The sequence below is a fragment of the Choloepus didactylus genome, chromosome 8 (genome assembly GCF_015220235.1).
Source record: "Choloepus didactylus isolate mChoDid1 chromosome 8, mChoDid1.pri, whole genome shotgun sequence".
Lineage (NCBI taxonomy): Eukaryota > Metazoa > Chordata > Mammalia > Pilosa > Megalonychidae > Choloepus > Choloepus didactylus.
Window position 1 is genome coordinate 94,505,341 of NC_051314.1, and position 24,258 is coordinate 94,529,598.

At 37.3% G+C, this 24,258-nt stretch overlaps 1 protein-coding gene across 13 annotated transcripts in view; it reads right to left on the minus strand.

Moving 5' to 3' along the window:
• The window catches only part of PPHLN1 (periphilin 1), a 195,639-nt gene that overhangs the window by 5,561 nt on the left and 165,820 nt on the right, over window positions 1-24,258 (minus strand). For 11 of the 13 annotated variants that reach the window (XM_037848303.1, XM_037848313.1, XM_037848311.1 and 8 more), the window contains one exon: window positions 6,669-9,414. In XM_037848303.1, the coding sequence (XP_037704231.1) occupies window positions 9,220-9,414 (195 nt within the window). In that variant the 3' untranslated portion in view covers window positions 6,669-9,219. Of the gene's footprint in view, window positions 1-5,202; window positions 5,410-6,668; window positions 9,415-24,258 lie in introns of those variants that run through there. The other 2 variants (XM_037848304.1, XM_037848306.1) reach the window with 2 other exon arrangements.

Sequence of the window (24,258 nt, forward strand, 5' to 3'; positions counted from 1 at the left end):
GGGGTGGGGGGGATTTGTTTTTCCCAGTTTCAGCAAGGTGGTGGTCATATCATGGGGTAAGGAGAGACCAAAACCAAAGGATCTGCTTTTTGTGGCAGAGGACTTCGTAGATTTATTTGGAGAGGTTGTCCTTTTTATCCCTCCCTTCTAGCTAATTTGTTGGCCTTTAATAGCAGTTTTGAAAACCGAGTCTTCTGGAATCCTCAAATTAGAGGATGTTGTTTCACTGAGTACTTCAAGTTAAATTATGAGGTTCTAGTTAAAGGGAAAGTTAAATTGGATTTGAAGTAATGAGCTTGTTTTGGTATGTGCCATTTGTGCACACATGTTTCATCCCAAACTAAAGGTCCTAATGGCATTAATAAATGCTTAATAAATAACAAACTAAATTTCTGAATACAAATCTTTGCAGATGTATCCAAATAACTTCCATTTTGTTATTCTCTTCAGGCATAATTTATTTTTCATCACTCTACTAGTAACAGACCACCACATGGCTCCTACTTATTTGCCCATAGTGTAGTAGTAGTTAGGAAACAGGACTTGAAGCAGAGAGACAGGGCAAAGCTGTTAGGCCTTGGGGAGGACAGACATCAATTTGACAGGTAAAACCAGTGGGTCAGAGAGCTCTGGGTAGAGCAAGTTTTGCATCTGGGCTAGACAAACCCCTTCAAAACAGCACGAAGGATGAGAGAGCTCTTTACTCAATAACTATATCATCATTTCTTGGTCTAGTGCGTTTAAAAAACATAGGAGCATTGAAAGGGAAATACATGCACATGGTAGAAAAAAAATTCAAACAGAACAAAAATTAAACAGTGAAAAAATTCCTTTCCACTCTAATCCCCAGTCCCCCAGCTTCCATCCCTGGTAGTAACCACTATTATCCATCTCTAGTGTATCCTTCAGGAGATGTTGAAAGCATAGCTATATAAATGTATCTCTCTTTCAAAGGGTAGCAAACTATATGCTTTTTTCTGTGACTTGCTTTTTTCACTTTATATATATAGACATGCCACATTCGTGCATATAGGCCTGCCTCATTCTTTTAATAACTGCTTAATATTTTTCTGTTTGGATATGCCATACTCTATTTAACCAGGCTCTTAATGACTGGCTAGAACTTCCTTATACATAGCTTATCCTGCACTGGCACATAGGCATTTAAATTCTGAGCGACAAAATTACTGGAACAAAGGTTATATATATCAAATTTTGATGGTTGTGCCAATTTTCCTCCAAGAGAATTTTTGCTGGTTAACACTGACAGTGTAGGAGAGTTCTTATTCATTACAATTTTACAAAATATATTACCAAATTTATTGATTTTGAAGACCCTTTAGAACTTATGCTGCAAATAGCAGGCATACTTCTAGAAAAGACTGCTGCAATGTTGCTTATAAAGACCAGATAGATAAAAAAAGAAAAAAGGGATAACAAATTAGTGAACAGGCTAATACTTAGCTTGAAGAAATGCAGGTATAAACTGAAGGCAGAGCCCTCAGTAGTTTTCAAGTCATTCTCAAAAGATCAGTTGCTTTTGCTTCCAGTGACAATTATCCTGGTCATTTCTTAATTTTCTTATATAAGAATTACGTAGGTTGTCAGAGGTGTAAGAAATACAGAAATATTTATTCACAGTTTAAATCTTCAAGCTTTAAGTTATGGTTAGTAAGCAGTAAAAGAAGACTAGCTCTACAAAGGAACAACATGAAGCAAATGCCTTGCAGTTCTGGAAAGAGGTGAGAGGATAAAGCACATAGTTGCCAAAAGGTCTCGGTAGGTTTAGTTAACACGAGTGCAAAGTATCTTGTCAGTCATTTTATTCTGAAATTTGGTCCCAAGATACATATCAAATGTTCAAACTCTGCCTCTAATCTCCACATGAAGAGAATCTTAGTGTTGTACTTTCCTCACTTCTGACCCTATACAGCCTCCAACTCTGCCAGAGAACATTTTGCTAAAGGCCCAAGAAGGGGTGCTGGCAAAATGATGCAATGTGAGCTCCTTTCAGCTCTCATTAAAGGAAAATGATTCATTTTGTGTATGCACTTGCTGTTCTCTACACTCTGCTTTCTGGTTCCTGAATTAAATAAAAAGTACCAGAAGTAAAAGGAGGTTATCACTTGCTGTTTAACCCTCTCACTTTGGATGTGAATCATAGGCCTTAAAAGGGTAGTAAAATTGCAATGGGTATCTGAAACTGCTAGATCTCCATGGGTGGGCACATATCCCTGCCCAGCTTAGTCGTTGGTGATGGGACCCAGAGCTTTAACCAGTGCTGGAAATATTTGGACAGATTTCAGGAATGCCCAGGGGACTTTGGTCTCAAGCTGCTCTTTCCTACTGAACGTGCAACTGTCACAGAACAGAGACCCAGTGTTACCAGACCTTCAGGTTTTTCAAGAGAAGCCAAGAAATGGAACTTCTGTGAAATTTCCCAGTTTTTAGACACTAGTATCTAATTCAAACATTTTGAAACATGTCCAACACAATGAGCTAGTCATCAGCAAGCCCAACATCTGCATTATAAATTCAGGACTCTCTAAGTTGATTCCCCTATCCTTTAGAGACGACTAGGGGATAAAATATAACCTTGTAACTGCACAAGGTAGAAAAATGATCAGGATTAAAAAAAAACTTCCCCTAAAAGCTCCATTATCAAGTCACTGCTAAGAACACAATTATGATTTTAAAATCATTTTTAATTAGTCAAATGAGGTAACTGTTAATGGCCTAGATTCTCTAGCCATTCATTGGACATGAAAACAGAAGGCATGCCTCTTGTATAATCACATGGGTTTTCTTCAAAATCAAACACATTAGAAAGGCTTCCAGGTAAGCTGGGCCAAGGAGAAATGGGCAGAAGCAGCTGATTTTTGCACGTCTGAGTTTACATTTTGCCAAGGTCATAGAATCATAAACTTTACCAGGGAAATAACATTTAAAGGTGGCTGTTAAAATGATTTGGAAGGAAATGTGGAGGAAAAGTAAGACATTAGATACATATATACATTAGATACATATATATATGGCAGCAACCTTAGTCTCATGACAGGATTTGAGCCAATTCTTTCGAACAGAACAAGCTGGCTGGTCAGGTTTAGCCTCAACGTTTCTTTTTGCTATTCCTATTATATAAATGGGCACAAGGTGCTATTATGCCAACTTTAGAAGTAACTTGCAACCCACCCTCTGGAACCATTTTATTATAGACAATGGAAGCAGTAACATTAAGAATATGTAACCAGTTCTCTTAAATGCTAATAACGGCCTTTGTGTTTTTAGATAACTGAGCCAAGCAAATGGCATTAGCAAGGAAGTGCTCATCTAACAAACCCACCACAAGGATGATCCTGCAGAGTGGTGCAAAGTACAGTGGACTCCAAGATGCAGGAGATCTGGGTTAGGAGACCCACCTCTCTCATTAACTCAAGCAGGTCAAGTGCTCCCACCTAGTTTCTACTTCTGTAAAATGAGAGTGTTAGACCGTCTCAAAGGTTTCCTTCCAGCTTCAGTATTCTGTGGAAACTGAACTGAAATTTATTAGGTCAGTCAACAGAAAAGTTTTCCCACTCAGCACAAAGTGTTGTTCCCTCCTCTGACTCACCAACATATTTGTTTGGCAAGGATTCCTGAAAGGGTGACCTCCCCCTCTCCACACCCCAAAGACCATGGAGGATGGGACAAGGGAACTTTAAAGAGGGTCAGTGTTTTTTTACGTTAATGCTTGACATTCTGAGCAGGCAAGATGGGGATAGTTCTCTCCTTTTCAGTACATATGTTTCAGGTTGACTTTATCTGCATTAAGTATACAGTTTGGGGACTGCATAGAATATCTGGAAGGCAAAATATTTCCTTCCATCATGTGATTCATTTTTTTTAGGCTTTTTTCCTACCTCTCAGAGAGGGCTGCTGTTGGCAGCAACCTTAGTCCTGAATCTCTAAACATGTAAGCAAAGCTGAAAAGATGTTAACTACGTTTAATTAATCTTAGTTCCTAAAATAGAAGAATTGAATTACTAGGTTCATTCCACTTAAATGGCTCTTCTCAAAATCCACCATGGGTCCTGGCACAGCAACCGAAGAGATTTTGAGTACTGGGCTGCACTGTGCCTGTGGGAACTATAATTTTACATGCTACTTGCACCCTAACAACAACCTCTTACGAACCTAAAAGATGTTTTCTGTAATAGCTCCAAGCAGAAGCCACAGGTGCCAATACGGAAGGTGGTAGCAACTGAGGATAAAAGTGAAAAACAGGAGAAAATCTACTGATAGCACGATTTGAATTCTCTCAAAGGTTTTAAGTTATTAACTGCACATACACTATACAAAAATGGAAAACTAATTTGCAAAAGACCAAACAACTAGTTTGTGCTAGAGTTGGGATTTATACCTAATTTTGAATGCCCACCAGACTTCACAGAGGAAAGATAAAGGGTTAAAAACCAAGCTGTGCCACTCGCTAGCTATGTGACCTTGCGCAAGTCATAACGTCTCTTTCCTTTGACACTAAAATGAGAATAAAATCCTCACTGGTAAGGTATTTCATGCAAAAATGTTTTGTGAACCAAAAAACAGCAGAATGGTGGTGCTAAGCCTTATTCAGATGGTAGAATAACTGAAAGACATGCTTTTCTGGATTCTATGAGTATTTAGTATACTAAACCTGAAATAAGTATACTCCAAACTATATCCAGTAGAGAGGATATACTACTAGATTCTACTCTACAGAAGTAGAATATAAAATTTTAAAATAATGGGAAAACTTTAAAACCTTATATAATTTCAATAATAATGGTATAGAATTAGAACGCCATTAATCTTGGAGCAGAGTTTTAAAAAAAGCATGCTATAGAATAAGACTGTCTCTGTGGCTATGCCGATGTACACAGGTTTTAACAGTATTTGTCATCAAGACAGATTTTAGCACAGCTTGAAACTAACTCAGTGGGACTGGAAAAGCCTTTTGAATAATCAATACTCATTACTCCAAGTTCAATCATTACAACAGGAAACCTGCAGGACTGGAGTTGCCTGCTGAGGACGAACTTTAGTGAGACTAACCCTCAAATGCCATTTGTATTAGTTGGGGCAAAAGGTAAGCTGCTATAACAAGAAACCAAACAATATTGCATCTTAGAGAATAAAGACATTTATTCCTTTTTTGTATAACAATTCAGTGCTCCATGTGGTCTACTCAGGGATCCAGGCTCCTTCCATTGTGGTTCTGCTATTCCCCAGGATGCTATGGTCTGTACAGCTGAGCCTGGGTTGCCGTTACTTTGCAGCAGGGATTAAAGAGACCATGGAGGAGACACATCTGCTGACTGAATGCCCCATTCCATAAGTAACAGACAGTTAGTTCCACTCACATTCCATAGGAGACAACTTAGTTGGCCACACCTAAGTACAAGGGGGAGGTAGGAAACATGGTCCAAATTAGGTGGTCATGTGATTCAATTTCAACTCTATTATTGTGGAAATGTGGAAGAATAGATTCTGCTACACTAGCTAAGTTACTATTCTCATATCTTCTTTTCACTGTACTGGGTAATATCAGTGCTCTCAAGATAATTGGCAGGAGGGAGATGATAAATGCACTGTGGATAACCCACAGGCCTTGGTCTGGCAAGCAGAGTATGGCCATTACCCACAGGAGCTCCAGGCCCCAACCTGAGCAGTGTTTCAGTTGGAGAGCCACCTGGATGGATAGCTACCTACAACACTGAATGTTGTGTGCTATGAATACTTCAGGGATGACTGGACCACCATCTCCAAAGAACCCAAAAATTGTCAAAGCCTTACTTGGAACTTAAGATTCCTTACAGGAAACTGAAGTGAAGGTGAAACCAGTATAATGTTTTGGCAGTAGACCCTGTAAGAGCACCTGGCTTCCCTTTCCTTTAAGAGGTTCTAGGTCTGTGAACTCGCCCAGAAGTAGCTATGGATTTATGAGAAATCAACATTTTGGGCAAGAATACTACATAGGTAATATTTGCAAATTGTATCCTTAAGTAGGAGAGAGAAAGAGAGAGAGGGAGGAGGAGAGAGAGAGAGGGGAAAGCTACAAGCACTCAAAATCCTTCAGATTCTATTCTCAACCTACTTTTTCTTACCATCATCTATCATTTTCAACCAGTTTCAGTTATACGAGACTACCCCTTTCCTTCCTCACACTGTTCCTGCCTCCTGGAATTCCAATACTTCCTTTTCTCCACTTGAATAAATACTGTTCCTCCAAGACTCAGGTCAAACGTCAGTTCCTTTGTGAAGCCACCTTTGAATTAACAAATTTGAGTAACTATGACAGTCCAAACTGCTGGAACTGGGGCCACAAAGACAAAACAGTTCCTGCCCTCAAGGAGTTACTACCAAGATGTAGCTAAACTCAAAATCTTAACAATTCTCCTAACTTCAGATTCACAGTCACAATTATTAAGCACAATTGTGTGTCAGGCACCATCTTATCTTGTTTAACCATTTTCTCAAAGATCAATACTCGTTTAGTCACCAAAGTAAACAGGGTTTCTCAATTCTCAATCTTCCTGTCCTGCTGCTGAGTAGGTAGAACTGAATACAAAGGAGTAATCTTACAGTAGACAGTAATAAAATCTGTATTTTAGAAAAAACACTTCAAGCCTGTTGAAATAAAAGACAATCAATTATTTAAACCTGGTTGCTTTATTTAACACTTTTAAAATTCACAAAAAAGCTTCACTATATATGCTTTCCAAACCCTGTTGATCATCAGGCTTATGATAAGACAATGAAAATTGTTATCACATCAACTGGGATACTCTGGAAAACAATGGATAATTTACAAATTTCTTTAAGCAAGAACATTTGGCAAAATACACACTCTAATACACATCTGATCTCATCTATCCTAAAATTACTTTCAAAAACTTTAAAAAAGCAACAGATTTAACACTGATAAGCCTACCAAAATAATGTTGATAGCAAGCTACAAATAGCTTCAAATATTGAATGTAGTTTGGGGTAAAGTGGAGACTTTATCTATTTATCTATTGAACCAACATTTAAATGCTTGTTAGTAAAACTTCTCTAGTTTAATGAATTCAACAAAGTGAACATCTCCTATGCCTCTATAGTCGTTTCTCAAGTTTTATTTTTAACTTGTGACATCTTGACTAAAGCATTTGGATCTTGAACACAGAATATTTAAGGAGAAGAAAGACAGTAGGATCAAAAAAGGAAAAAAGATCAGTAGTTTCTTAGACTTTCTAAAGTGGGTAACAAATAAAATCACTGCTTAAATTAGGAAAGACTAGGAAGATAATTGAGGGCTTCCTGTTGGCTTATTTTTATAAAAGTTTGACAAGCACATCTAGGCAAAAATTAAAATTCAACGTGGTCTCATTTAGGACAATTAAAAAAACAACTGTCACCCTCAATTAGTTTTTTTTGTTGTTGTTATCCCTCAGTTTTTAAATTTTTGAACTGGAGTAACATATTTTGAGGGGCCCATTATATGGTCTGTTAAAATTATTTATACTGCTATTTCCACTTCCAATGGAACTTTTATCTACTCTGAGGTTGTTCTTTAATTATTACCAATAGAGCCCACTAAAAATAATGCCAGAATTCAAGTGAGAAGAGAATGGAAATGGAAAGAGGATGGGAGGATAATGAAACTAGGTAGTAATAACAAACATGATTTTTAAGGTTTCCTCACTAACTAATGCCACAAAATAATGTATTTTGGATAAATGCCACTAGGCTGCTGAAACCCATCAGGAAATGAGTAGAATATCCTGATCACCCCAGTTAGATTTTTAACTAACCCGTGATTTGGACAGCTTCAGCTCATGAAGGACTGTTTACATAGACAGTTTACTAAGAGGGAAATTGTGCTGGGCTTACTGCCTACCCCATTTTGTTTTTTTCTAGAACCCTTTTGAAGGGCTAGGAACCTCTAAAAAAAAGCTGCAAAACAGAAAACTCAGACTACAGAGATTAACAAAGAATATGTAACTGGTTTATTCTTGGATGGATATGTTATCAGTCACCTCATTTCCTGGGATGGGGAATATGGGCCTGTAGAAGAAGTTAATACCACTATTCCTCTATATTCTATAAATAATTCTTTCTTGATTATAAACGTTTTTGAAAAATCTCAACTTTAAAATATCCCTTATCTTTTTATCACAAACTGCCCCTTCTATTAGTCTTGTATATGATACACATCAGTGTGAATATTCAAAATATTCAGGAGGTGCAGAGCTATTTTAATAGAAGACATTAATAAATTCATTTACTTGGAAACAAGAGTTTGTACAGAAGTGTCTTTCAGGGATTTAGGTGTTCTGTTTTCTCACAGAATGAGAATTATTCTCAAAGCAAATAAAGTATTCGGTTTATTTAGACAGTATACATGGACATATTAAAAGTTACAAAGTCTAAGATAAGCAAACAATTCAATAAAAGCACAACTCAGAATTCAACCATTTTCACACAGTATCATTCACTATGCAATGCAAAAAGACTATTAAGTTTAAATGGAATGATCTCTAACTTGTAAATCACACTCCTGTGACCAAACAAATGATCGGTTACTGTTGAAAGACTACAGAACATAAGTATAGAAAGCTGTTTTCCAGGATTGGGGATACTCTGAAAAACAATGGATCATTTTCAAATTCCTTTAATCAAGAACATTTTGCAAAATACACACTCTAATACACATCTGATCTCATCTATCCTAAAATTAAGACTCTCAAAAACTTCAAAAAAACCAACAGATTTAACACTGATAAGCCTACCAAAAATAATGTTGATAGCAACCTATAAATAGCTTGAAATGTTAAATGTAGTTTGGGGAAGGTGGAGGGGAAGAAATTATCTATTGATAGATAATTTAAATGTATCTGTTAGTAAAACTTCTCTAGTTTAATGAATTTTTATTTAAACTGTAAATTACTTGCGCTCTGAAGACAAGATAAAACTCCAGTTTTAGTGTGGATGGGAGAGGGAGGGGGAAATGAGTATGGCTTAGGAGACTATACATGGACAAAAAAATTCTAATTAAAATATCTTAAGACTATTTTCAGTGTTTATTTGATATTGGAAATGTGGTCAACTATCATAAAGTATTTCTCTTCATAACAAAAATTCCATATATTAAGGATTTACACAATCCAGGAAAAAAAAAATCTAGAAACAAAAAATTCTTTTGCCTGAGCAAGAAATCTTCTAAAAAGACTCTCCAAAATCTTGACTAGAGGTGTCATACTCTGCAATAAAATGCTTGAGTTCTTCAACACACCGCTCACCTATTTCGTGTAAGTTTTGCCTCAAAGCAAACTGTATGGACTTTTCTAAGGAAGGATCTTTTTCAATCAGCATTTTCACAACCATCCCGAAAGTTTCACAATCTTGTCGATAAACCTAAAAAAGTGAAATATATTCTGGTTAGCTAAGAGTGGAAATAATTAGTTGATTTAATTGGCAAAAATATGAGGCTGAAGTTTAAAAGGGAGGCAGGCCTCTCAGTGGTCACCACAGCCAGAGGCCATTTAAACCTATTATCTCTGAGATTTGCTAACAACATGAATGAGGAGAGAAACCTTCATATACCAAATCACTGAATGCAGAAGTCTGACATGATATTTGTCAGTATCAAGCAGTCTACTATGGAAAGGGCACTAGACAGGAGGTGAGAAAAATATAGAACAAAGTCTAGAAAAGCACATCAATGTTTTTGTTCATTTATTTGTTTGGAAGAAAAAAGTTTCTAACATTAGATTTTTTGTTTGAATCATGATCAGATGACACATTCAAAATTCTATTCAGTGTACAGGAAAACTGTAAGAATGCCAAAGGTATCTATTTGAAAAAAAATTTTCAAGTTACAAATATTTAACCATAGTTAAAGTCATCAAGGCAGGGTTAAGATGAAAACAAAAGGCATATATATGTGAATATAAATGTATGTATAAATAAATATACAAATATATATACATGTGTATGCATTATGTATATCTCTTATTTTTTCTTCAATATGTGTATGTAATTTAATCAGTGGCAATTAAATATTCTTTCCTATCTAAAAATTGATAAGTTTCCTCCACCAAATTCTGTTAATCTGTAGTCACAAAATAAAGTCTAGATTTATTTGCTATATTTCATACTCTCTAAAAAGTACAGAGTACTTTTTTCATGTACTTTTTTCATGTACTTAAAAAAAAAAATTACAGGAGGCGGGGCAAGATGGCTGACTGGTGAGCTGTATGTTTTAGTTACTCTTCCAGGAAAGTAGGTAGAAAGCCAGGAACTGCGTGGACTGGACACCACAGAGCAATCTGACTTCGGGCATACTTCATACAACACTCAAGAAAATGTGGAACTGCTGAGATCAGCAAAATCTGTAAGTTTTTGTGGCCAGGGGACCCACACCCCTCCCTGCCAGGCTCAGTCCTGTGGGAGGAGGGGCTGTCAGCTCCGGGAAGGAGAAGGGAGAACTGCAGTGGCAGCTCTTATCGGAAACTCATTCTACTGATCCAAATTCCAACCATAGACAGACTGAGACCAGACACCAGAGAATCTGAGAGCAGCCAGCCCAGCAGAGAGGAGACAGGCATAGAAAAAAACAACACGAAAAACTCCAAAATAAAAGTGGAGGATTTCTGGAGTTCTGGTGAACATAGAAAGGGGAAGGGCAGAGCTCAGGCCCTGAGGCTCATATGCAAATCCCAAAGAAAAGTTGATCTCTCTGCCCTGCGGACCTTTCCTTAATGGCCCTGGTTGCTTTCTCTCTTAGCATTTCAATAACCCATTAGATCTGTGAGGAGGGCCCTTTTTTTTAAAAAAAAAATCCTTTTTTCTTTTTCTAAAACAATTACTCTAAGAAGCCCAATACAGAAAGATTCAAAGACTTTTAATTTGGGCAAGTCAAGACAAGAGCAGAACTAAGAGAGCTCTGAGACAAAAGGCAATAATCCAGTGGCTGAGAAAATTCACTAAACACCACAACTTCCCAAGAAAAGGGGGATGTCCGCTCACAGCCATCATCCTGGTGGACAGGAAACACTCCTGCCCATCGCCAGCCCCATAGCCCAGAGCTGCCCCAGACAACCCAGTGTGATGGAAGTGCTTCAAATAACAGGCACACACCACAAAACTGGGCGTGGACATTAGCCTTCCCTGCAACCTCAACTGATTGTCCCAGAGTTGGGAAGGTGGAGCAGTATGAATTAACAGAGCCCCATTCAGCCATCATTTGAGCAGACTGGGAGCCTCCCTACACAGCCCAGCAGCACAGAACCGCCCTGGGGGGACGGCACTCACCTGTGACATAGCACAGTCATCCCTCAACAGAGGACCAAGGGGGTGCACGGCCTAGAAGAGGGACCCACTTGCAAGTCTCAGGAGCCATACTACAATACCAAGGACTTGTGGGTCAGTGGCAGAGACAAACTGCGGCAGGACTGAACTGAAGGATTAGACTATTGCAGCAGCTTTAAAACTCCAGGATCACCAGGGAGATTTGATTGTTAGAGCCACCACCCTCCCTGACTGCCCAGAAACATGCCCCATATACAGGACGGGGCAATACCAACTACACACACAAGCTTGGTACACCAATTGGACCCTACAAGACTCACTCTACCACTCACCACAAAGGCAAAGCACGGGAGAACTGGCTTGTGGAGAACAGGTGGCTCGTGGACACCACCTGCTGGTTAATTAGAGAAAGCGTCCTCCACGAAGCTGTAGATCTGATAAATTAGAGATAAGGACTTCAATTGGTCTGCAAATCCTAAAAGAACCCTATCAAGTTCAGCAAATGCCAAGAGGCCAAAACAACAGAAAATTATAAAGCATATGAAAAAACCAGACGATATGGATAACCCAAGCCCAAACACCCAAATCAAAAGATAAGAAGAGACACAGCACCTAGAGCAGCTACTCAAAGAACTAAAGATGAACAATGAGACCATAGTACGGGATACAAAGGATATCAAGAAGACCCTAGAACAGCATAAAGAAGACATTGCAAGACTAAATAAAAAATGCATGATCTTATGGAAATTAAAGAGACTGTTGACCAAATTAAAAAGATTCTGGACACTCACAGTACAAGACTAGAGGAAGTTGAACAACAAATCGGTGACCTGGAAGATGACAGAATGGAAAATGAAAGCATAAAAGAAAGAATGGGGAAAAAAATTGAAAAAATTGAAATGGACCTTAGGGATATGATAGATAATATGAAATGTCCAAATATAAGACTCATTGGTGTCCCAGAAGGGGAAGAAAAGGGTAAAGGTCTAGGAAGAGTATTCAAAGAAATTGTTGGGGAAAACTTCCCAAATCTTCTAAACAAAATAAATACACAAATCATAAATGCTCAGCGAACTCCAAATAGAATAAATCCAAATAAACCCACCCCAAGACATATTCTGATCACACTGTCAAACACGGAAGAGAAGGAGCAAGTTCTGAAAGCAGCAAGAGAAAAGCAATTCACCACATACAAAGGAAACAGCATAAGACTAAGTAGTGACTACTCAGCAGCCACCATGGAGGCGAGAAGGCAGTGGCACGATATATTTAAAATTCTGAGTGAGAAAAATTTCCAACCAAGAATACTTTATCCAGCAAAGCTCTCCTTCAAATTTGAGGGAGAGCTTAAATTTTTCACAGACAAACAAATGCTGAGAGAATTTGCTAACAAGAGACCTGCCCTACTGGAGATACTAAAGGGAGCCCTACAGACAGAGAAACAAAGAAAGGACAGAGAGACTTGGAGAAAGGTTCAGTACTAAAGAGATTCGGTATGGGTACAATAAAGGATATTAATAGAGAGAGGGGAAAAATATATACGACAAACATAAACCAAAGGATAAGATGGCTGATTCAAGAAATGCCTTCACGGTTATAACGTTGAATGTAAATGGATTAAACTCCCCAATTAAAAGACATAGATTCACAGAATGGATCAAAAAAAAATGAACCATCAACATGTTGCATACAAGAGACTCATCTTAGACACAGGGACACAAAGAAATTGAAAGTGAAAGGATGGAAAAACATATTTCATGCAAGCTACAGCCAAAAGAAAGCAGGTGTAGCAATATTAATCTCAGATTAAAATAGACTTCAAATGCAGGGATGTTTTGAGAGACAAAGAAGGCCACTACATACTAATAAAAGGGGCAATTCAACAAGAAGAATTAACAATCTTAAATGTCTATGCACCCAATCAAGGTGCCACAAAATACATGAGAGAAACACTGGCAAAACTAAAGGAAGCAATTGATGTTTCCATAATAATTGTGGGAGACTTCAACACATCACTCTCTCCTATAGATAGATCAACCAGACAGCAGACCAATAAGGAAATTGAAAACCTAAAAAATCTGATAAATGAATTAGATTTAACAGACATATACAGAACATTACATCCCAGATCACCAGGATACACATACTTTTCTAGTGCTCACGGAACTTTCTCCAGAATAGATCATATGCTGGGAAATAAAACAAGCCTCAATAAATTTAAAAAGATTGAAATTATTCAAAGCACATTCTCTGACCACAATGGAATACAATTAGAAGTCAACAACCATCAGAGACTTAGAAAATTCACAAATACCTGGAGGTTAAACAACACGCTCCTAAACAATCAGTGGGTTAAAGAAGAAATAGCAACAGAAATTGCTAAATATATAGAGACAAATGAAAATGAGAACACAACATACCAAAACCTATGGGATGCAGCAAAAGCAGTGCTGAGGGGGAAATTTATAGCACTAAACGCATATATTAAAAAGGAAGAAAGAGCCAAAATCAAAGAACTAATGGATCAACTGAAGAAGCTAGAAAATGAACAGCAAACCAATCCTAAACCAAGTAGAAGAAAAGAAATAACAAGGATTAAAGCAGAAATAAATGACATAGAGAACAAAAAAACAATAGAGAGGATAAATATCACCAAAAGTTGGTTCTTTGAGAAAATCAACGAGATTGACAAGCCCCTAGCTAGACTGACAAAATCAAAAACAGAGAAGATCCATATAAATAAAATAATGAATGAAAAAGGTAACATACCTGCAGATCCTGAAGAAATTAAAAAAATTATAAAAGGATACTATGAACAACTGTATGGCAACAAACTGGATAATGTAGAGGAAATGGACAATTTCCTGGAAACATATGCACAACCTAGACTGACCAGAGAAGAAATAGAAGACCTCAATCAACGCATCACAAGCAAAGAGATCCAATCAGTCATCAAAAATCTTCCCACAAATAAATGCCCAGGGCCAGATGGCTTCACAGGGGAATTCTACCAAACTTTCCAGAAAGAACTGACACCAATCTTACTCAAACTCTTTCAAAACACTGAAGAAAATGGAACACTACCTAACTCATTTTATGAAGCTAACATCAATCTAATACCAAAACCAGGCAAAGATGCTACAAAAAAGGAAAACTACTGGCCAATCTCTCTAATGAATATAGATGCAAAAATCCTCAACAAAATACTTGCAAATTGAATCCAAAGACACATTAAAAAAATCATACACCATGACCAAGTGGGGTTCATTCCAGGCATGCAAGGATGGTTCAACATAAGAAAATCAATGTATTACAACACATTAACAATTCGCAAGGGAAAAATCAAATGATCATCTCAATAGATGCTGAAAAAGCATTTGACAAAATCCAACATCCCGTTTTGAAAAAAACACTTCAAAAGGTAGGAATTGAAGGAAACTTCAACATGATAAAGAGCATATATGAAAAACCCACAGACAGCATAGTACTCAATGGTGAGAGACTGAAAGCCTTCCCTCTAAGATCAGGAACAAGACAAGGATGCCCGCTGTCACCACTGTTATTCAACATTGTGCTGGAAGTGCTAGCCAGGGCAATCCGGCAAGACAAAGAAATAAAAGGCATCCAAATTGGAAAAGAAGAAGTAAAACTGTCATTGTTTGCAGATGATATGATCTTATATCTAGAAAACCCTGAGAAATCGACGATACAGCTACTAGAGCTAATAAACAAATTTAGCAAAGTAGCGGGATATAATATTAATGGCACATAAGTCAGTAATGTTTCTATATGCTAGAAATGCATGAACTGAAGAGACACTCAAGAAAAAGATACCATTTTCAATAGCAACTAAAAACATCAAGTACCTAGGAATAAAGTTAACCAAAGATGTAAAAGACCTATACAAAGAAAACTACATAACTCTACTAAAAGAAATAGAAGGGGACCTTAAAAGATGGAAAAATATTCCATGTTCATGGATAGGAAGAATAAATGTCATTAACATGTCACTTCTACCCAAACTCATCTACAGATTCAATGCAATCCCAATCAAAATTCCAACAACCTACTTTGCAGACTTGGAAAAGCTAGTTATCAAATTTATTTGGAAAGGGAAGATGCCTCGAATTCCTAAAGACACTCTAAAAAAGAAAAACGAAGTGGGAGGACTTACACTCCCTGACTTTGAAGCTTATTATAAAGCCACAGTTGTCAAAACAGCATGGTACTGGCAAAAAGATAGACATATAGATCAATGGAATCAAATTGAGAATTCAGAGATAGACCCTCAGATCTATGGCCGACTGATCTTTGATAAGGCCCCCAAAGTCACCGAACTGAGTCATAATGCTCTTTTCAACAAATGGGGCTGGGAGAGTTGGATATCCATATCCAAAAGAATGAAAGAGGACCCCTACCTCACCCCCTACACAAAAATTAACTCAAAATGGACCAAAGATCTCAATGTAAAAGAAAGTACCATAAAACTCCTAGAAGATAATGTAGGAAAACATCTTCAAGACACTGTATTAGGCGGCCACTTCCTAGACTTTACACCCAAAGCACAAGCAAGAAAAGACAAAATAGATAAATGGGAACTCCTCAAGCTTAGAAGTTTCTGCACCTCAAAGGAATTTCTCAAAAAGGTAAAGAGGCAGCCAACTCAATGGGAAAAAATTTTTGGAAACCATGTATCTGACAGAAGACTGATATCTTACATATATAAAGAAATCCTGCAACTCAATGACAATAGTACAGACAGCCCAGTTATAAAATGGGCAAAAGATATGAAAAAACAGTTCTCTGAAGAGCAAATACAAATGGCCAAGAAACACATGAAAAATTGTTCAGCTTCACTAGCTATTAGAGAGATGCGAATTAAGACCACAATGAGATACCATCTAACACTGGTTAGAATGGCTGCCATTAAACAAACAGGAAAGTACAAATGCTGGAGAGGATGTGGAGAAATTGGAACTCTTATTCATTGTTGGTGGGACTGTATAATGGTTCAGCCACTCTGGAAGTCAGTCTGGCAGTTCCTTAGAAAACCAGATATAGAGTTACCATTCGATCCAGCGATTGCACTTCTCGGTATATACCCAGAAGATTGGAAAGCAGTGACACGAAGAGATATCTGCATGCCAATGTTCATAGCAGCATTATTCACAATTGCCAAGAGATGGAAACAACCCAAATGTCCTTCAACAGATGAGTAGATAAATAAAATGTGGTATATACACACGATGGAATACTACACGGCAGTAAGAAGGAACGATCTCGTGAAACATATGACAACATGGATGAACCTTGAAGACATAATGCTGAGCGAAATAAGCCAGGCACAAAGAGAGAAATATTAGATGCTACCACTAATGTGAACTTTGAAAAATGTAAAACAAATGGTTTATAATGTAGAATGTAGGGGGACTAGTGATAGAGAGCAATTAAGGAAGGGGGAACAATAATCCAAGAAGAACAGATAAGCTATTTAACGTTCTGGGGATGCCCAGGAATGACTATGGTCTGTTAATTTCTGATGGATATAGTAGGAACAAGTTCACAGAAATGTTGTTATATTAGGTAACTTTCTTGGGGTAAAGTAGGAACAGGTTGGAAGTAAAGCAGTTATCTTAGGTTAGTTGTCTTTTTCTTACTCCCTTGTTATGGTCTCTTTGAAATGTTCTTTTATTGTAGTTTTTTTTCATACAGTTGATTTAAAAAAGAAAAAAAAGTTAAAAAAAAAGGGGGGGAGGGGGGAAATACGTAGTGCCCCCTTGAGGAGCCTGTGGAGAATGCAGGGGTATTGGCCTACCCCACCTCGATGGTTGCTAACATGACCACAGACATGGGGGACTGGTGGTTTGATGGGTTGAGCCCTCTACCATAGGTTTTACCCTTGGGAAGACGGTTGCTGTAAAGGAGAGGCTAGGCCTCCCTATATTTGTGCCTAAGAGCCTCCTCCCGAATGCCTCTTTGTTGCTCAGATGTGGCCCTCTCTCTCTAGCTAAGCCAACTTGAAAGGTGAAATCACTGCCCTCCCCCCTACATGGGATCAGACACCCAGGGGAGTGAATCTCCCTGGCAACGTGGAATATGACTCCTGGGGAGGAATGTAGACCCGGCATCGTGGGACGGAGAACATCTTCTTGACCAAAAGGGGGATGTGAAAGGAAATGAAATAAGCTTCAGTGGCAGAGAGATTCCAAAAGGAGCCGAGAGGTCGCTCTGGTGGGCACTCTTATGCACAATTTAGAGAACCCTTTTTAGGTTCTAAAGAATTGGGGTAGCTGGTGGTGGATACCTGAAACTATCAAACTACAACCCAGAACCCATGAATCTCGAAGACAATTGTATAAAAATGTAGTTTATGAGGAGTGACAATGGGATTGGGAAAGCCATAAGGACCACACTCCACTTTGTCTAGTTTATGGATGGATGAGTAGAAAAATAGGGGAAGGAAACAAACAAACAGACAAAGGTACCCAGTGTTCTTTTTTACTTTAATTGCTCTTTTTCACTTTAATTATTATTCTTGTTATTTTTGTGTGTGTGCTAATGAAGGTGTCAGGGATTGATTTAGGTGATGAATGTACAACTATGTAATGGTACTGTGAACAATCGAATGTACGATTTGTTTTGTATGACTGCGTGGTATGTGAATATATCTCAATAAAATGAAGATTTAAAAAAAAAACAAACAAAAAAGGAAACAAAACAAACAAAAACAAATTACACTTACATCTCCATGCAAATTAAGGGAAACACAAATTATCTGATTTGAAAAAACTGATAGATTAGGTTAATTTTTATTTTTCTTATCTAACAATCAAGAATATCATTTAGCCTTAAAAATGAATTTAGTTTATTTTGAAAGACTTTAGAAATGGTTTTTGAGACATTGTTTGCCTTATGATGGATAGAAAAACTTTGTTTTTTTATTCTCAAAATGACCACTGCTACTTGTAGTTGTTGCTGCTGTGTTTTTTAAATGTATGAAATATTTGTTTTTGATCCTTTATTAGAACAGCTATTTTAAGAAGAATATCTATTTAATTTGAATTACAGTTCTAGGCTGCTAAATTATACTAAATTCATTTCCTTGCTGTTAGGAACCATTCATAAGCCCCAAAGAAACTTAAAGGATACAATTTCTAAATTAAATGTATATAGAAATTAAAACATATAAAACCCTTAAGCTGCCTGCCCCATCTCAGCACTAACATACACATGCACTTTGTTCTAAATAGTTAAGAAATCTACTTTTAATAGCCTTGAAGTTTAATTCGGCAATTTAAACCAATCATATATTCTAGTTTTACCTGGAGTTAACATGACCCAGAAATGATAATAATGCTCTGATAAACCAATTTAGAAAACAGTATATACAATTTACATAATATTACATACGATGTCAAAGCAATAGACACATTAAGACTGGCTGAACAAACACAGAGCACCTAAGTCTAGTCAAGGCAGTCACCATGGAAAACAGCAGCCATGATGTTTCAGTCTTGGTGAAGGTAAAGTCCTTACAGTCAGCACACTTAATAAAACCAATCACAGGCCTCAGCAGACCACTTTGTGGGTGGCCTAAATTTTATAGGCTTCTTTCCAGCAGATACACTAGATGAAGATAATGTTACATTGTGACTTAACCTGCAAGTTTTCTAATGTAAATCTGCTGTGTTACCTAAACTGTAACTCTTACTTTAGCATATTTATAGAACATAAATGTGCTACAGATTTGCACATCAAAAACAAAACATTATTTAAACGTGTTCAAAATGGCACTCTGAAGACAAAATAAAAGTATTTAAAGTTTGTACTTTATTTTTAATTTTAAATCCTTTTTGAATTATTCATTGACAAATTTTTGAACCTTAGTTGACAAGAAAAGCCAGAACTGCTTAAAGCAACATGGGTAAGTTTATCTTTAAAAAAAAAAATGCTTAAAATGCACTGGGCTGAGCATTAGACAGGAAATAATTAGTTTTATGTTAAAGGAAGAACCTCACCCTCCAATGTTTTATAAATGAAATCCACAAGTGTCAGAAACCTGTTTTCAAATCTGTTCCACAGTAAACTCAATCCCAAAACAGGAAGGGTGTAGTTATCTCTAGGAGAGTTTGTTTGCTTTTGGTCCCTAGCTGGAAATGCATTAATAATCTTCAAATTTGATATCTACAGGCCACACAGGAAGATTTTTTTGTTGTTTTTCCCCTGCTTGGACTTCATCAAAATGGAAAACAGGTTTAAGTATGGGTGGAGTTCACATAAACTGCATAGAAAAGACAGTTATTACCAGCACAATGAAAACACTATCCAAATGTTGTTTCATACAGTCCATTATTACATGTAGCCTGGGTTAACAATTAAATTGAAATATGCTGAAATAAGAAACTGTCAAGACTTTTTTACTATTCATTATGTGGTCAGGTGACTAGGAGAACAGTATCTGGCAAAAACAACTTCTCAATGAGAAGTTTGTCTATTTATATTGCTTATAATATATAAAACTCCTCTAAACTATATCATTTTACTCCTTACCTCTGTTCTCACAAAAAGAGAAACCAAAAATTAAGATAACTAAGTTAAAAGAATTTTCATTTCAGACAAACCATCCTTAACATATATACATTACAGTTCTGAAAGAACAATTTGTTGGAATGGTAAAGATTACAAAATTATGCCATCTTATTTAACACAGTAGACACTAACCACAGGTGGCTACTTAAATTTAAATATATATGGGTATGTTTATTTTAATATTTAATTTATATTAATATTAGGAGGTAACTGGTTAACTGCAAGAGTCAGAGATAACACATACACAAACAGACATAAAGGGCTGTGGAATCAAATGAGAACATTATTTTCTCTGTTGTTGATGCCTCATCATTCTGTATCGTTTCCTTTCCTTTATCCTATTTCAAGAAGGTAACACCCCACTTGAGAGATGAATACAGATTTTTTAAGTACAGTACAAAGAAAACATTTAGACTTATGAGGTGGTAGGCAAGGCAGAACAGAGAAGTGATTCAAAGAGCAGGCTCACTGAGTAAAAATCCTGACTCTACTACTGTGGTAGGCTGAATAATGCTGCCTTTCCGACAAGATATACACTTCCTAATCCCTGAAATATGTGAATATGTTTCCTTACATAGTAAAAGGGACTTTGCAGATGTGATTAATTTAGGATCTTGAGATGGGGAGATTTTTCTGAATTATATGGGTAGGTCCTATATATATGCAGGAAGGTGGGACAAAGAGAGGAAATGTGACAACAGATGCAAAAGATGGAATGATGTGCTTTGAAGATGGAGGAAGAGGCTACCAGTCAAGGAAATGCAGAATGCAGCAGCCTGTAAAAGCAGGAAAAGGCAAAGAAACAGATTATCCCCAGAGCCACCAGAGTGAACACAAGCCTGCTGACACCTTGATTTTGGCCCAGTGAAACCCATTTTGGACTTCTGGCCACCAGAATTGTAAGATAATAAATGTGTGTTGTTTTAAGCCACTAAATTTGTGGTGCTTGGTTACACTAGCAATAGGAAACTAATACAACCATTCTAATTCTGTGCCCTTGAAAAGTTACTTACCCTCTGTGCCTCAACTGCAGTACCTACTTCGGACTGCACTATAATAAGGATTAAATGAGATAATACAGAACACTCAGAATAGTGCCTGGCATAGAAGAAACATTTAATGTATGTTAGATACAGTGATAATGATGGAAAGAGGAGAAATAACTGTTCTGACTTTGCCTAGTAAAAAGAATATAAGAAAGGGATGGTAGAGCTGATTCTTGAAACACAAGAAAATGTTTACTCTAGGAAAACAAGGAGGAGGAGGAGGAAAAGGAATGGCGTTTCAGGGAAAACCAATTGGCTTGCCACAGCTACAATGCAAGGTGTGTGAGAAGACTGGCAGGAGATTCAGGAGACTCATCCTGAAAGGAAGGTTGGAGGGAGATCAGAGAGTTTTCTTTGAAGTTTAGAGCTACAAGGAGAAACTGAATCCTCTGAATGTAACAGGAGGAGAAAATTAAGGATCAATGCTATGGCCTCACAAGAGTCAATCAAAGGACAGTGAATATGACATGATGTCTTAAAGAAGATGAATTTAATGTCTTAACAAGTAATTAGGAAGCAGTATAGATGTGAAAATGTGAAGAAACATGGGTGAAAGGTTTTTTATTTATTTGATGGGGGTGGGAGGCACTGGGTATAGGAGAGAAATTTGGTTCTACATATGTAATTTGGAGTATCCATAAGACTGCCAGGAAGATGAGTGTATGCGTGTATGAAGATGAATATAGGAGTCTGGAATTCAGGAGAAAGAAACAGCTAGAGAGCACGAGAGAGATTTTATAATATTTAGCTCTAATGCCAGCTGAGGCCATGGGAACCTTAGAGAAGGGAGGAAGTTCTTGTTAGTGCCAATAATTGGCATAAAGTAGATAATAAATGTTGAATGAATAGCTAAAGTACACTCTGAGTCAATGTATAATAAGTACAAGAGCAAAAGAATGACAAGAGTGGACATCTAAAAACATCAGTATCAGGCATAACACGACACAATAAGGAAAACTAAGACCCAAGAGAGAATGAAGGCATAGATGCCAAGGAAAGAGTTTATAAAATAAGGAGACAGTCAATTAATCAAATGCCCGAGACAGAGCAAAGATGACCAAAACATACTGACTAGATTTGGAAATCAGAAGATAACTGGTTATATGCAAGAGCAGTTTAGTGGGATGATGGGGATTATAGAACTGTGCTGCCCAATACAGTAGCCACTAGACCCCTGTGACTATGTAAATTTAATTTAAATTAAATTAAAAATTCAGTTCCTCAGTTGCACTATGCCTATTTTAAATGTGAGTGGCTACCATACTGGACAGAGCATCATTCCATCATTCTATCGCAGAAAGTTCTACTAGACAGTATTATTATAAAGGAGTGAAAAGAAGGTAAAGAAGTAGTGGTAAGTGTTGACCTGACAAACTAAATACATATTTGCAATTATTGTACTATTAAAGTGGAAAATAAAAGCTTATTACTTTTAAAGGAGCATTGTGAAATATAATTAGTATCTGTAAAATGTTCTACAACGTTTGGATGAAAGGCACATAAAAATGTCAGTTAAAAAAAGAAACTCCAATTGCAGCTTAATATACAACAAAACAGTCATAAAGTCTAATGTGTTGATGAGGTTGGGAAAAAGGTGACAGCAAACTGATGTTAAATACTGGAGACAAATTTAACCTTTTAATTTGGATCTGTACTAATGCAGAAGGTGTCAAAACTCCTGTAATCTATGTTGCTGCTTGTGCTGTATTAACAGAAAAAGGTATCTCTGAAACTTCCTCCAGAAATCTGCAGCCCCACTGGCTCTTAAAAAAACAGCTCCTAAAAAGAAGACTGGTGGTTGCTAAGAAATGCATTATGAACACATGGATTAGATCTCAACCACCTACATTCAATACGTGGGTAAAATTATTACAATCATATAAAAAAGTAACTCCAAAAACAATAAAAAAGTACGTAAATGTTAAAAAGCCTTAGCAATAAATGTCTGTAGAAATCTCATCCATAAATTCAGATCAATTTATAAATTTACAAGATTCAACCAAAGATTAATACTCAAATATGATATTTTTTTTACTCATTTCAATTTATTAGTCCTTTCAAACATAATGCACTAAATAACAAGGAAAGAAATATTTCTAAGTAGTCTACAGGATCTTTTACTGTCACTGAAACCTAATTCTACAAAGTTTAAATAAAGGAATGAGACAAATCTCAAATTAATATTGAGTGAAAAAAAGTTGCAAGGGAAATATGTACATTTATTTACACTTTAAAAGCAGTGGTCTATTTAGTTGAGGGATGCACACATATAAACCAGAAACAAAAAACACCCATATGAATTACAGCTCTGGAAAAGGAGGGAGTTGGAAGGTATTTGAGAAGCAAAAAAAAGAAAAAAAGAGGGAAAAAAACTATGAACAGAGAATTTCAGGGAAGATGGCGGAGTGAGGGAACTGCAGGGCTCATTCCTTCTCCAAGGGAAGCTAGTAGGCAGGAAGAAACTGTCTGAAACAAATGCTCTGGGATTTCAGAAGCCAGAAAAGCACTGAACAGCATCCAGGGAAGAGTGGGACAAAGAGAACGGGTCCACTGTAGTGAAAAACTACCTTGCTCTGCTGTGGCTGCTGGTGCCCATGCCCCACTCTTGAGGCAAGCACCCTCAGGTCTTATCCCTGGCTGTCTGGCTGCGGCAGATGGAGAGGGACTTGGAAGCCCTCCTCCCCCAAAATAGGGGGAGGCGATGGACACAAAAAAGTGCAGATCACAGCTTTTGGTCTGTAAATTTAGACTGCTTCGTCCTCCTGTTTTAACCCACCCTGGCCAGGGGCCACTACACCATTGTTTCAACCAGCCTCTGAAGGGGTAGAGCAGGTAGAATTTTAAAAACACTGCCTTCCCAACAAAATAAGGTTTTAGTGGTGAAGGGAATTCAAATAGTCAGGAGATTGTCTTGCAGGTTACTTCTATGCAAGCCTCACCTAGATATGCCAAATGACCACAATATGATAGGCCCAAGTCAACACTTGTCTCAAAAACCTTAGAAGAGTGCCCGAGTCCCTAGCCAAGACTCTGCAAAGGTTTCACTCACTAAATTTATTCATCAGAAACTTAGATCCTTCAGACTACTCCTATGCCAGCTAAGTCCCAAAACCCAGAGGCAATAGACTCTTCAAGAACATCAACTAGATGTGTCCCCTTTGCTCATAAAGTTGACACCCCTTTTCCACATGAGCAGGTTAGGGTGGTCACTGCCTAGACATCCCTGAAGATCGAGAAAGTGACTGAACTAGAGGAAGGGGTAGCAACAGACAAGATGGAATTTTACAAAGGATTATGAATACTGAATCTTTAC